Genomic DNA, 14,742 nt, shown 5'->3' with positions numbered 1-14,742 from the left:
AGAACCTGGCTGGCAGCCGCAGGCCTCGCACTTGATTAATGGGCAGAGTGTGTCCTCCAGTTAGGAGTCCTTAGGACACCTTTCAGCCTCTCCAGAAAACAACTTCCGCTCTGTTAAAAGCACCTGTTAACCTGTTAATGTGCGCTGTGTGGCTGCTCTAACCTGTTAATGTGCGCTGTGTAGCTGCTCTAACCTGTTAATGTGCGCTGTGTAGCTGCTCTAACCTGTTAATGTGCGCTGTGTAGCTGCTCTAACCTGTTAATGTGCGCTGTGTGGCTGCTTAACCTGTTAACCTAGGCTGTGTGGCTGCTCTAACCTGTTAATGTGCGCTGTGTGGCTGCTCTAACCTGTTAATGTGCGCTGTGTAGCTGCTCTAACCTGTTAATGTGCGCTGTGTAGCTGCTCTAACCTGTTAACCTGGGCTGTGTAGCTGCTCTAACCTGTTAATGTGTGCTGTGTAGCTGCTCTAACCTGTTAACCTAGGCTGTGTGGCTGCTCTAACCTGTTAATGTGCGCTGTGTGGCTGCTCTAACCTGTTAATGTGTGCTGTGTAGCTGCTCTAACCTGTTAATGTGCGCTGTGTAGCTGCTCTAACCTGTTAATGTGCGCTGTGTAGCTGCTCTAACCTGTTAATGTGCGCTGTGTAGCTGCTCTAACCTGTTAACCTGGGCTGTGTAGCTGCTCTAACCTGTTAATGTGTGCTGTGTAGCTGCTCTAACCTGTTAACCTAGGCTGTGTGGCTGCTCTAACCTGTTAATGTGCGCTGTGTAGCTGCTCTAACCTGTTAATGTGTGCTGTGTAGCTGCTCTAACCTGTTAACCTAGGCTGTGTAGCTGCTCTAACCTGTTAATGTGCGCTGTGTGGCTGCTCTAACCTGTTAACGTGCGCTGTGTAGCTGGCGCTGCTCTAACCTGTTAACGTGGGCTGTGTGGCTGCTCTAACCTGTTAACCTGGGCTGTGTAGCTGCTCTAACCTGTTAACCTGGGCTGTGTAGCTGCTCTAACCTGTTAACCTGGGCTGTGTAGCTGCTCTAACCTGTTAACGTGGGCTGTGTGGCTGCTCTAACCTGTTAACCTGGGCTGTGTGGCTGCTCTAACCTGTTAACCTGGGCGCCAGCATGAAAAGCAAGATGTTCCATGCAATAAGACATTATGCACCTTTGCATAGTGAGCCACCAAGACAAATATCTATTTTTCTTTTCATGCGATAATGAGACCGTCTTCTCTTCTGGCCCGAGAGTAGTTTATGGCCAAGGTGAAATTGGAGTGATATGTGTGATACGAATAGCATCCAATTTTAGCCACCGTCAATTATGAAATGAGTGGGAGTCGTAAAACTGTTCTGAAACTACGTTTTGTTGATTCAAGTTGATGGAAGACAATTTGACTGTGAATTGTGAAACATTTAGCCGTTACTGCCTCCGCGACTCCCATTCATCTGGGATCAAGGCACCGGAGCGGGAAATTAACACCAATCACTGGGCTTGTTAGTTCGATTTATTTGGGAATTCAACACAAAATGCCGTACAAGCGTAATTAATCTCTGAGGATGACGTGTGAAAGTTTAATGAGAAGAGAGCACTTATTTCCAACGTGGTCCTCCAATCCGTTGTGGACGTGTGAAGCTTTCAAACAACATGGCTGTTTCCTCACACACATTTTAACGTCTTTGTCTCTGTCATCTGTTTGTTATAGGGATGGCACTAGGGATGCACCGATCCGACTTTTTCAGTCCCGATACCGATACCTGGGTTTGGGTATCGGCCAATACCGATACCGATCCAGGAAGACTAGCTGGTTGCCATGGCACCAGCTAATGGGGATCCGTAATAAAATAAAATCAGATCCGATACCCATTGTAAAATTTGTCTCCCCAAAAAAGTTATAAAAAAAAATACATTTTATCAATTTTTTTTAATATATTCAAATATATTTTGTTTTTAAGAATTGTAAAGGATCACAAGTGTGTTTTTGATTTGTTGTAAACAAAGACAGAAAATAAACTTCATTCATTCAATTAATAAACTGTATGCCTCACTGTCACTGTGTGGAAGAGACTGGGATCATTCTTTTGTGCAAGGCAACATCAGGCTTGACTTAAAACATTACTTTCCTAACTTAGTGAAACTAAATGTAACAAATTAACACATAGATATAAATGTACTGAATGGTTATTTATTATTTTATTTATTATTATTTAAAAAAAGAAAATCCGTTTTTTTACCGATACCCGATCCAGCTATTTTACTGATATCGGCGGCCAATACCGTGTCCAATATCGGATCGGTGCGTCCCTAGATGGCACGATACCACTTTTTCATGTCCGATACCGATATTACAGCCTTGAGTATCTGCCGATACCGATCCGATACTACTGCCCCCCCCCCCTTAAAAATGAAAACCTGTGTTTAACCTCTAGCCTGAGCAGTCCAGACTGTATGACATTAAGTAGCGTTTCCCCCCCAAATGTATTCAAGAGTAAAGACCATAACCATGTCACAACAGCAGTCATAGTGTAATTGTAATGCGCGTTGGATAAAAGCTGCTATATAAATGCAGTCCATTTTCCATGGTAAAAATCAAACTTCTCGAAAATGTCATGCAAGGCTATGTGTTTAGTAGTAATTCTGTGGTACTTAGAATTGTTCTACTGCAGTCCTAGAAAATTACCTGGTGAACTGAGCTTTAAAGGGATATTTCACTTTAGTAGAACTTGTCAGAAATCAGCAGTCTCAATTATAAACAAACAGTACAGCAATATTATTCTGTGTAACATATTTTTCAATGTTTAAATTTTTTGTGTGCTAATGTTGTCATTTTCAAGGTATGCGTATAGGAACTAGTTCTCACTTGAGGTGTAGTTTGATCAACTGTCAACTTCTCACAGAATGTTTAGAATCTTTACTCCAGCAAGGCAGCAGGTAACCATGGTAACCACTCCCCAACATTCAATGCAAGGTAAAGATACACAGCTGAGCACACTCAAACCTACAACAAATTGACTGACACATTGATTTTTTTTTAAAGGTCATGAATCTGTAAAGACACATCAAATGTTAAAACAAACACACACCTTAGACTCAGAATTGTCTGCTTTATTGACATCTGCACAGTAGCAGCTTGTTTGTACTTCAGAAGTATGACATTTAGACTAGGTCCTCAAAAATGAATATAAAGTGAATAAGGAGCCTGACACCTGGGAGGAATGGTGGTGTGTTGACAGGGGACAGCAGGCACAGCAGTGGTCGCTAGCTGACTTTAGATATGAGGCTCGTCTGGTAATCGGAAAGGTTCCCGGTTCGATTCCAGCTCCTCCCGGCCCTCTTGTCCTTGAGCAAGGCATTTTAACCCCTAACTGCTCGGCACCATGCACGGTCGCCTCCGCCGCTGATGTGTGAATATATGGATGTAACTGGATGTTAACTTCCCTATATATGAGAACTGAATTGGGAAAAAGGGCTTTTAAATATGCTGCTCCTTCATCCTGGAACAAGATACAGGAGGACCTAAAATTTGTAAATTACCAGGACTGGTCACCCTTTAAGAATTTCAAGCCATTTTAAAATCCTACGAATTCAGTTCCCTCGGACAGTGCAACTGTGTTTGATAACTTGCCTGTTTGATAACTTGCCTGAAATTGGAGTTTGCTGTGAATGTTTTATCTGTATTTTATTGTGATGTTCTTTTTTATGTTGAAACTTTCTGCTGCCTTGCTTGGCCAGATCGCTCTTGAAAAAGAGATTCTAATCTCAATGATGCTTATCTGGTTAAATAAAGGATTTGATTGATTGATTGATTGATTGATGCGCGAGGCATTCGCAGTCCATTCCATTTCGATAAGAGGCACGACTGTGTCCTACTAAAGCGAAACGTCCCTTTAAGGCTTGTCGTCGGCCACGGACTAGAGTGGAGCGTCTGGTGCTGTTATTCACATAGATATATATATAAAGACTAAAGGCCAATGGAGACCGACTTTGCCACATGGTGGCCATCTTGCTACAGGGTAGCACGCCTACTCATAACATGAATGTCTTTTTTTGTATCCACTTTTTCTCCTCCTATTTTTCTTGTATTTTCCTCCCATCCCAATTTAGTCGTTATGCCAATTCCCCCCTCCCCTTCCTGGTCGTTGCACGCATTTGCCCCCTACTTGCCGGTCTAGGGAACCCTGAAGTCTATCACATGCTTCCTCCGATACATAGGAGACAGCCAGCAGCCTCTTTTCACCTGGCAGCGAGGACTCTCATTGGTGAAGTGTAACGCGTGGGAGGATCACACTACCTCACCCAGATCCCTTTCTCGCTGTGCAGGCGCCCTGACCGACCTGTAGGAGTCGCTGTTTACAACGACCAGGATACCACCCCACCGGCTTCCCTCCCGCTGACTCTGCCAATTGTGTCAGTATGACGACCGGCCCAAGCCGGAGGCACCGCTGACAGCTGGATTCGATACCAGTGTCTCTGCGGTGGTAGACAGACGCTTAGTCCGCTGCGCTACCCGGCCGCTCATAACATGAATGTCTATAGTGCATGTACTATTGAAATAACCATAGCTTTCTCAATTTAGTTATCATACTGCATACTTATAATGGATTTTCATATGAAAATAAAAAAAGAAATTTGAAAAGAACCGTTTGTAAATCCGACAAGATTTCGTCGAGTTACGAGTATTTTAGTTTGTGCAGATTAGGGCTGCGCGATTTTGGGAAATAATAGATATTGCGATTAAATTTGCGATTATAATTTTCTTTAAGCAGCCCCACAGAGGTTTATTGTAAAATGCGGCTTGCATCTGGCCTACGCGGTGGGTCTGTTCGGGACACCGAGCCTGACCTGGGAATCGATACCGGTACCCAACGGTACCTTTTCTTCTGTACTTTACTCTCCCTCTCTGAAGTCTAAACTTCACAACACACAATCTAAAACCCCTTACCTCCCTCTCCCAAACTGTTCCTACAACAATAACAACAACTTGCAAAGGAGATCTTGTATCTCAATGGGACTTCCTGGTTAACACTTTGGGTGCCTAGAAACGATTTACAACGTCTTTGCTGGCGATGCTAAAGTTGCCGGGGGACGCTGTACGTCGTCTTTATATCAATATTTCAAAAATCTGCGATCGGATCCATAATGTCCCTCCGCTGGCCTGAGATTCACCAGCAGGACCCACTGAGCTCTCTGGCGGTTCAGGAGCGCCATCTGGTGGCCGATCGGCGCAAGCGCTTAACAGGAAGCGCACTAGAGGCTTTGCTAGACGTCCGTATTGCTTCCGGCCACTCGGTACATGTCCCGTGACTCTAGCTCGTCACTCTACATAGCGATCGATTGCCAATAACTCGATAAACAACATGATTTGGACGTATATACCATTATACAAGCTGGAGATGGACCGGGTAATAATATATCCCATAATGATAAAATTTCTACTCGACGATGATCGCCCAACGGCGCGCGGAGACTGGGGTGAGTTTCAGCGTGTAACGTTACCGTCTTCGATAATAACTGATATTATCAACATTTGACCCACATTAGATGATTGGTATAACGCTGCCCACGGAATTATAAACGCCCCCTCGCCCATCCGGTCAACATCAGATGACGTGTAGTAACTTCTAGAAGTACGTCTAGTTGGAATTTTTCATATCGCGCTGATTGCCATCAAACTGTATTTCATCATCAATATAATGCATTTGGGGCTATATATCACGTTCTGGAGAAAGCTGCAGAAAGAGATGAAAACATACTTATACATTAGACCATACTTTACTATGAATATGTGAATGAAAAAGTTTAACGTTGCTACACAATGAACAATACATATAGGACTTTGAATGGGCCCTAATAATGGCAATGTAGCAATAGAATTTAAAAAGTTATAGCCCTGCAAAGAAGGGGACTTTCTCCATAGACAAATAGCGCTGGCAATCTATGGTATATCATTAATTTAACCTTAGGCAACCAAAGTGTTAAATAAATAGTAAAAAAAAAAAAAAAAAAAATTATTTATTTTTTAATGTAATTTGCGGGGGGGGGGGGGATTTGCGCTTTGATAATTGCATCATTTAAAATCGCGATTTTGATTTAAAATCGATTAATCGTTCAGCCCTAGTGCAGATCACTCACCTTAAAGCAGTAGTCCACTGAAGCAAGATGGCCACCGGTGAACTACGCGGGACACTCCACCTTGCACCATCTAGTCTTTGTATATATCTATGGTTATTCATTCACACCGACCTCCCCTTTAAGGCTTGTCGTCGGGACTCGAGCGGAGCGTCTGGGGCTGTTATTCACACCGACCTCCCCTTTAAGGCTTGTCGTCGGGACTCGAGCGGAGCGTCTGGGGCTGTTATTCACACCGACCTCTCCTTTAAGGCTTGTCGTCGGGACTCGAGCGGAGCGTCTGGGGCTGTTATTCACACCGACCTCCCCTTTAAGGCTTGTCGTCGGGACTCGAGCGGAGCGTCTGGGGCTGTTATTCACACCGACCTCCCCTTTAAGGCTTGTCGTCGGGACTCGAGCGGAGCGTCTGGGTAGGGCTGGGCGATAAAACGATAACGATAACTATCGCGATAAATTATTTCCTCGAAATAAACATGAAACGTGGTCGCAAAGTTTCGATATATCGATTTTCCAAGCTTGGATATGAGCACGCACTAACAACCAATCGGTGAAGGAGATGGCCGAGAGCGAAGGAGACCAGGAAGGAGACCCAGCGCTGCACCTCTGGGTAGAGAGGTAGGACTCACTCAACAACAAGGCTTGCTAGGCTAACTAGCTTGCACTGCGATGTTTTATATATTTACGTGCCGAGTATGTGTGCGGCGTGAATTCTGAGGCCACGTTCATAGTAGTGTGGGTATACAGTGGACGTCGTTTCAATATATTGTGGCGGAAGAGTATTTTAGTGTCATATTTATTACATTGCCATGAGATACTCCGCTTGTCGGCTAACTTCTAACGTGCGCGGACTGATGACAACATCAACTCGACTCGAGACATTCGCAGCAGCATAATAAGTTAATTAAACTTGACATACATTATATCGACGATAATTATCGATATCGAATTATATGAAAATAATTTTATAATTTTATCGCGATAACGTTTTTGGTCATATCGCCCAGCCCTACGTCTGGGGCTGTTATTCACACCGACCTCCCCTTTAAGGCTTGTCGTCTGGGGCTGTTATTCACACCGACCTCCCCTTTAAGGCTTGTTGTCGGGACTCGAGCGGAGCGTCTGGGGCTGTTATTCACACCGACCTCTCCGTCTGTCCTTGAGGGAAAACAGTCTGATAAACATCCGACGATGCCCCGGCGCCACGCCGTAAACAGCTCCTCCTTTGTAGCCGTCGCCAAGTGGCCATTTTCTGCAACCCCCCCCCTCCTGAGGCTTGTTTTCTAGTACCCACAGAGCAGATGGTGTGTGTGGTGGTTGTGCTGCATACGAGGCCAAGGCTAGAGAGCGGAGCGTGGTTCTGTCTCTGTCCTTCGCGGCCGGGCCCCCGGAGAGAATAGAACACCACCTGTGTATCCTCCGCGCGCTCGCGGCTCGTCGTCCACAAACACGGGAACAACACATGTTTTCACAGCAGGGGGTTCCTACTAGCGGTCGCAGCAGTTCACGGAGGAGTAGCGTGGGATTTTGAGAAGCGTGTGACGTCGTGTGCCGGAATCCAGACACGGAAGAGTTTTATTTAATCAAGCGGGGTATTCGAAAGTAATTTGATTTAAATTCATAATTTTCAATTCAAGGCCCTAAAAGGTATTAAAAAGTCTTAAATATAATTGGCACAGGTATAACATTTGGGGGTAGGGGGGGGGGGGGGGGGGTGTAGCCCGGGTTAAATATATTTAATGTTGGCGGCTGGGTGGCGCAGCGGACATTGCGCTTGTCACCGGGTTCGACTCCGACTGTCGGCGTTGCCTCCGGCTTGGGCCAGCCATCATACTAACTCAATTGGCAGAGTCGGCGGGTGGAAGTCGATGGGTGGTAATCTGGACGTTGTGGACAGCGACTCCTACAGGTCGGTTGGGGGACGCCTGTAGGAGAAAAAGAGGAGAAAAGTGGATACAAAAAATATATATATATTTAATATTTTTGTATGGCACGCAAAAGAATATAAATTGGCGCGCAAGTGCAGTGTCGCTATGTTGTTTTTTTCATATAGTATAGTATGGTCGTGAAATTGGTATTACATTTTTCCGGCGGTATTAAAAAGGTCTTAAAAAGTCTTAAATTGAACTCTGCGCAGATACCCTGCATAAATTGTCTGTGGAAGCTGTGGAATATCAGGGCATCTTATTTTTTTTTTTATCCACTTTTTCTCCCATTTTTCTATATTTTTCTCCCATCCCAATTTCGTATCATCCAATTCAACCCTCCCCTGTCACGGACGCTGGGAGGCAAGAAACAGCGTCCGTGACAGGGGAGGGTTGAATTGGATGATACGAAATTGGACTAAGTCATACATAGCACAAGTCCCCTCCGGTACTTGAGGTAACAGCAGTCGCATCTTTTCACCTGCGCAGCTCGATCTCTCAGCGGCGAGGAGTAACGCGTGGGAGGCTCACGCTGCCCCCGACACTTCCTGATTCTACTGCGCAGGCGCACCAACCGACCTATAGGAGTCGCTGTCCACAACGCCCGATCCCCACCCATCAGTTTCCCTCCCCGTAATACGGCCAATGTGTATTACTGTGGACGACCAGCTAAACTGAAAGCAAATGTGGAGCGCTGGGCTCGAACAGGCGAGCCCAGCGTCTCCAGCATTTCGTGGCGAGTGCCTTGCCCACTACACCACGTAGCAGCCGCCCATCAGGGCATCTTAGTTATGAATGTGCGCTGAACAGACGTCTTCTGGAATGTATCCTCACAGTGTGTTTCACGCACGTCCATTGCATTAGATGGTGGTTATTATCTATGTTTTCTTTCTCCCCCCCATTCAGTGTTTCCTTCACACAGCGAGTCCATTTAGAGTTTCACGAGGGCCGGGGGTCGACTCAGCGTGTTTACAGCGGCACTGAAAACACAGTGTGTTTATTTAAAACCGGAGCGGGGCCCCCCCGGTGATTAATCATCTCCAGAGATCACGTCAAAAGAATCACATTAGGTTCATTTACAGCCATTACCGGTGGGTGGACCCCCCCCCCCCCCCCCCATAATTTATCTCCCTTACAACTCTTTTTAGACGGAAGGACTTTGTACAATCTTATGAATGTACAATTCTGCCATTCTACACTCACTGCACACAACATCCACATTACTCACTTTAACCATTAACTTTAGACACTTAACTGTGTCTAACACTACACATCTATTTATTACTCAGATATTTGCACTACCTCTCTACCTTTCACTTTTGCATTTTCTACATTTTAGTTGTGTATATATTGTATATTTTGTATAGTGTTTGGTCTTTATTCTTTAGCTTTTTTACTGTACGAACTACGAAGCACCATTTCAGGAGGGTCATACAGAACCAAGAATTTCACTAATAATAATAATGTATATTTATGTACCTTTATATGTGACGAATAAAACAAAACTTGACACATGCATTTCTTTGTGTGGAATGTCAGCGGTGGGAGCAGCCTTATCAGAGACACACTTGAGTCCCCGTTTAGCAGTGTTGCTTCGGTTGATTCCTACAGATTAGGGATGTGACTCTGAATAATCTGTTATATTGGATCACAGTTTTCATAATTCACTTTCAAATGTGTCTGTTTTAGACTCTAGAAAGGGGGGGGGGGGGTATTTCTGTATTGCCTAGTTTAAAGGCAGACTGATTCGCCTGAAATCAAAACTAATTAAATGAATTCAGTCTCGGCAATGATTGTGTACACTTTGCTGGTGCCTAATGAGGTCATCTATAATGCATCCAAACCAATACTGAAAAAAGTTGAAAATCGATTTATAGCAACCTTCTACTCACCTTCAACGCCCTCCACAATATAGCCTCCATCTACATCACTGACCTCCAGGAATACACCCCCTCCCGCACCCTCCGCTCATCCTCTACTGGACTCCTCTCCATCCCCAGCTCACGCCTCAGCACCATGGGTGCCAGAGTGCTCAGCCGCTCGGCTCCCAGACTCCCTCCCCCCCCCACATATATACGACAGTCCGACTCACTCTCATCATTCAAATCACAACTGAAAACCCATCTGTTCAAACTCGCATATTCACTATAACCTCCGTCACTGTCACTATACCCCCTGATGTTTGTTTGTTTGTTATTTTAACTTCACTGTTTTTTATACTTCCTGTTGTTTGTTTGATTTTTGAACCTTGACTTTTAACTGCTTTGCTGTGTTTTTTCCCCCCTACAATCTGTAAGGTGACCTTGGGTGTCGTGAAAGGCGCCACCAAATATAATGTATTATTATTATTATTATTAATAATAATAATACATTATCATTTATTATTATTATTAATCAGCTGCAAGTGTTTGTGTTGTGCTCATCCCAAAAGGAGGCATATTCCCAGACTAAAGGACATCTCTCTCTCCCCCCCCCCCCCAGACTCTGGAGGAGCCCGCCTACCTGACAGTGGGGACGGATGTCAGCGCTAAGTATCGAGGGGCTTTCTGTGAGGCCAAGATCAAGACTCTGAAGAGGCTGGTCAAGGCCAAGGTAAGTCTCTAACTACACAGACACCCTCAAGACCCCTACGCTCTGTATCTTCTGGCCGCCTCAGACCCACTCCTATCCGAGCTCCGGGAGGGTCGTCAAGGATAATAACCTGCCTTTTCTCAGTCCTTGCCCCACAAGGGTGGAACAAACTTACCACCCCAGTTAGGACAGCAGCCGAAACCCGTCCAATCTTTCGCCGTTGACTAAAGACGCACTTCTTCAACCATTATCTGAAATAAAATAAAATTTTAAAATCTAACCCTAATTAAACTCAGCTGATAGAGTTGTGCCCTTCCTGAGGACTTGTCGTACAGAACATGTAAGTCGCTTTGGATAAAAGCATCAGCTAAATGACTAAATGTAAATGTAATGTAAGTCACATGACATAGTGTGCATATCGGCATCAAAACCCTGTGTGTGTTGTGTGTGTTGTGTGTGTGTGTCGTGTGTTTGTGTGAGAGAGATGGGTGATATATAGGGGATTTAGAGAAGCATGTTCAAATGTTTGTTCAATACAAAACTAAGTTTAAGAGGCATGCAAATGGACGACAGTGGTAGAGCAGTCGTCTGGCAATCCGGAGGTTCCCGGTTCGATTCCCGCTCCTCCCGGGCAGCGTGTCGATGTGTCCTTGAGCAAGACACTTAACCCCTAATTGCTCCCGATGAGCAGGTTGGCACCTTGCATGGTTGCCTCCACCGTCGGTGTGTGAATGTGTGAGTGAACGGGTCAAATGTGAGGAACAAATTGTAAAGCGCTTTGGATAAAAACGATATATAAAAAAGCAGCCATTTACCATGCAAACAAAGTCAACGGGAAGACACTGACACGGCTTTGCTCTGGGACCTGCGTCTGTTCTGGTAGACATTTTTTACGATAATAACATTCCTTTATTGAGCCCCTTGGGGAAATTCTGGCATCATAGCAGCATGGGGGAGGGGGAAGGGGAGGTACAGGTATGTGCAGGGTAATAGTAGAAAGACATAAATATAGGCGATACAATTAGAACTGAATATAAAAATAAGAGAAAAAATAAACTGTGTAAACGATATAATTAAACTCTCGGAAAAAATAAACCGTGTAGACTAAAGTGCAGATGAGGATCTGTACGCCCTATCTGTTATATTATACGTTACAATAAATATAGGCTAATAACAATACTAATTTCAACTTGGGCATGAAATTCGTCAGGCGTGACGTAGTAAATATACGTATGGTTTAACAATGAATATTGTTATGTAACAATGTGGAAATTAGGGCTGACCTTCGATTTTCTTTTTGGAATTCGAAGCTTCGGGGCCGAGATTTTATTTTAATTCGAAGCTTCGAGATAAAAAGAAATATTAATTAAAAAAAATAGATATTTTTCTTGAATTTTTTGATTTTTTGTTGTTGTGGGACTTGTACAGCACTTTGTTCAACGTTGTCAGTGCTGTAAAGTTTAAACCTTTTTAAATCTTAGACAAACGAAACACTTTGCTTTCATGAAATATTGTAAGCCGTCATTTGACTGAGGCTTTATAAAAGCAGCACAATGAACACAAATCTGTCAGTGCCGAGTCCGACCTCATCTTAAATAACAAACAGCATTGCTTGTTGTAGTTAACAAAGAGAGGCAGAGTTGATTTTGCAAAAAAAATAAAAAATTATATAATTATTTTTATTTTATTTTTTATATTCGAAATTTATTTTCATATTCGAAGCCCATGCCCATCGAACGAAGCTTCGGAATATTTAACACAGCCCTAGTGGAAATGGTCCTGTTCCCCCCCCTTCTAAATGTAAACAAGGCTACTGTCGAGACCAGCCGCTCGAGCGCGTCTCCGCGTGAGTCTTTTACCCAGGGAGCACCTCTGTCCCTTGTCCCGGGGCGACACCCCTTCTCCACGCAGTCGCCTAGCAACTGGCTTTACGTTCCGTCTCGTTAAATACATCTTCGCACCGTGACACGGGAACAGACGGCCGCCGGATAGCCAACAGGAGACTAATTTGAGACTGTAAACGGTTTGTTCACGTCAGTAAATATTGAAGCAGAGCGGAGCTGTGTTTCTGAGGCGAGGTGGCAAAGGAAAAGTGTCAAAAGCGTGTTTACCGGAGAAAAAGCTAACTCTTCCGAGAATCCATGACTACCATCATCACGCTGCGGACGGAAGGGGCCCACACCTCAAACAGTACGTGACTCGGATCACATTATTTTCACGACAGTGTGAACAAACAACACAAATCACAGGGAATCTGATCTCTTCACGACAGTGTGAACAGCCGATATCAGATGTTGTCGGGATAAGAACCGGTGATCATCCGCTATCATCCCGCAGAGATCTGAGGTGGTTCAAAATGAAAGATCGGAGCTTTATCGTTCCGTCGACTCCCGAAATACCCCAATGCATAATATCAGAGGTTCATACGGGCGCTCTCTGGAATGCATGCCCACATCCCTTGTGCTGCTTAGAGGAGGTTTTGCTGTGCACACAGGCAGGACATTGATCTGGGGGAGGGATTTAAAGGTTCGCAAGGGGCTTGACACGGCCCACAGACTACCAGTTGCCACCTTGACGCATTTCTCTTCTCCCCCGGCCCATTACTACTAAGCTGCGCGTGTGTGTGCGTGTGTGTGCGTGTGTGAGAGTGACAGTCGCCTGCCCGGCTGATGAAGGCACGGTGCGTTGCATCCAGTGTCGGTCCTCTCCCAGTGGGACGGAGCATCATCTGGATGATAGAATTGAGACTGATCCGTTGCCTCTCCTCGGGGTTCCATGTGTGTCTGTGTGTGTGTGTGTGTACATGTGTGTGTGTACGTGTGTGTGTGTGTGTGGGCTGTTCAGTGCGTCAGCGTGCCAGAGTTCCCCCTGCGGAGACAAAAGGTGATGTGCGGCTTCTGTAGACATCAGACGACGGGCCTCCTTATCTCTCGTGGTCGGGGACGAGCCGTGTGGCTGCAGCAGGGTTTCCGTTAGAATTTTTTTTTGCAGGTCTGAGTGTCCGGTAGATTTCAATCTACCGGACAAATGGGATAAATTCCGGTCAGAGTTTATTGAGCTTAAAAACAATTGATAGGCCTATATAAAGAATGACATCATCAAGGCATTTATAATATTTTAACTTAAAACTAGGCTACTTTTGCGTATATACAGTCATTAATATATTCCAAATAAAATAAGTCCCTCGAGACTTCGTGCTGCTGCCGACTTGAGGTGTCGTGGGCAGTCTGCCCGACATTAATAAACAGCAGTCTGTTATAATCACATTTTTATGAGCTAACGAATTCCGTTATATTGGACATTTGTATTAATTATATCAAGCGAAGAACTGAGAAATTTGGCAGAGAGAGACGGCAACATTATCGTGGGTGTGCGTGATGACTCCACCTCCCAACGACTTGGTGCTGGTCATAATGTCCTGTGAAAATAATTCCCTCTTAAGCACAATTTGATTATTTGAATTGTATTAAAATAGGATAAAATTAAATAGCCTATGCGATGAACGAAACAATCATTACATTTGTTTCATCGTTGCTTCACCAAGCAGCCGGTCTAATAATGACATCACTGTTGTCAGCGCGAGCTGGCTGCTGTTAGATTTACGTGAAGCATGGAGCTGCAGACCTACAGAGCAGCGGTGTTTTTAGGTCCGGTCTGGGGACCGCTCAGCAGCGCCCCCCACCCAACAGCTGAATTGCCAATGGCTGAATTGGAGTACTGCACCTTGCCGGCAAAGCTGGGGGGTTCTGTCGGTCTGCAGATGGATGCTTCTCGCAAATCTAGCAGCAGCCAGCTTGCGCTGACAACAGCGATGTCATAGACCGGCTGCTTGGTGAAGCAACGATGAAACAAATGTAATGATTGTTTCGTTCATCGCATAGGCTATTTAATTTTAGCCTATTTTAATACAATTCAAATAATCTAATTGTGCTTAGAGGGAATTATTTTCACCGGACATTATGACCGGAGAGATTAAATATGTCGGACTTCAACAGATTTTGCCGGTCAAATACCGGTAATTACCGGCTAACGGAAACGCTGGGCTGCAGAGCAGTGTTTGTAGGGAATGAACCGTGTGGCTGCAGAGCAGTGTTTGTAGGGAAGGAACCGTGTGGCAGCTAGTAGGGGTGG

The 14,742-nt window shown here is 44.8% G+C and overlaps 1 protein-coding gene across 1 annotated transcript in view; it reads left to right on the top strand.

The window, feature by feature from the left end:
- The window catches only part of arid4b (AT-rich interaction domain 4B), a gene marked incomplete at its 3' end in the record, with an annotated part of 132,132 nt that overhangs the window by 32,673 nt on the left and 84,717 nt on the right, over positions 1-14,742 (top strand). Inside the window, 1 exon segment of the mRNA XM_084322048.1 lies at positions 10,522-10,632. Coding sequence (XP_084178174.1) covers positions 10,522-10,632 — 111 coding nt within the window.

This window comes from Notolepis coatsorum, assembly GCF_963971535.1.
Source record: "Notolepis coatsorum genome assembly, chromosome: 9".
Classification (NCBI taxonomy): Eukaryota; Metazoa; Chordata; class Actinopteri; order Aulopiformes; family Paralepididae; genus Notolepis; species Notolepis coatsorum.
This window is presented reverse-complemented; position numbering and strand designations above follow the sequence as displayed.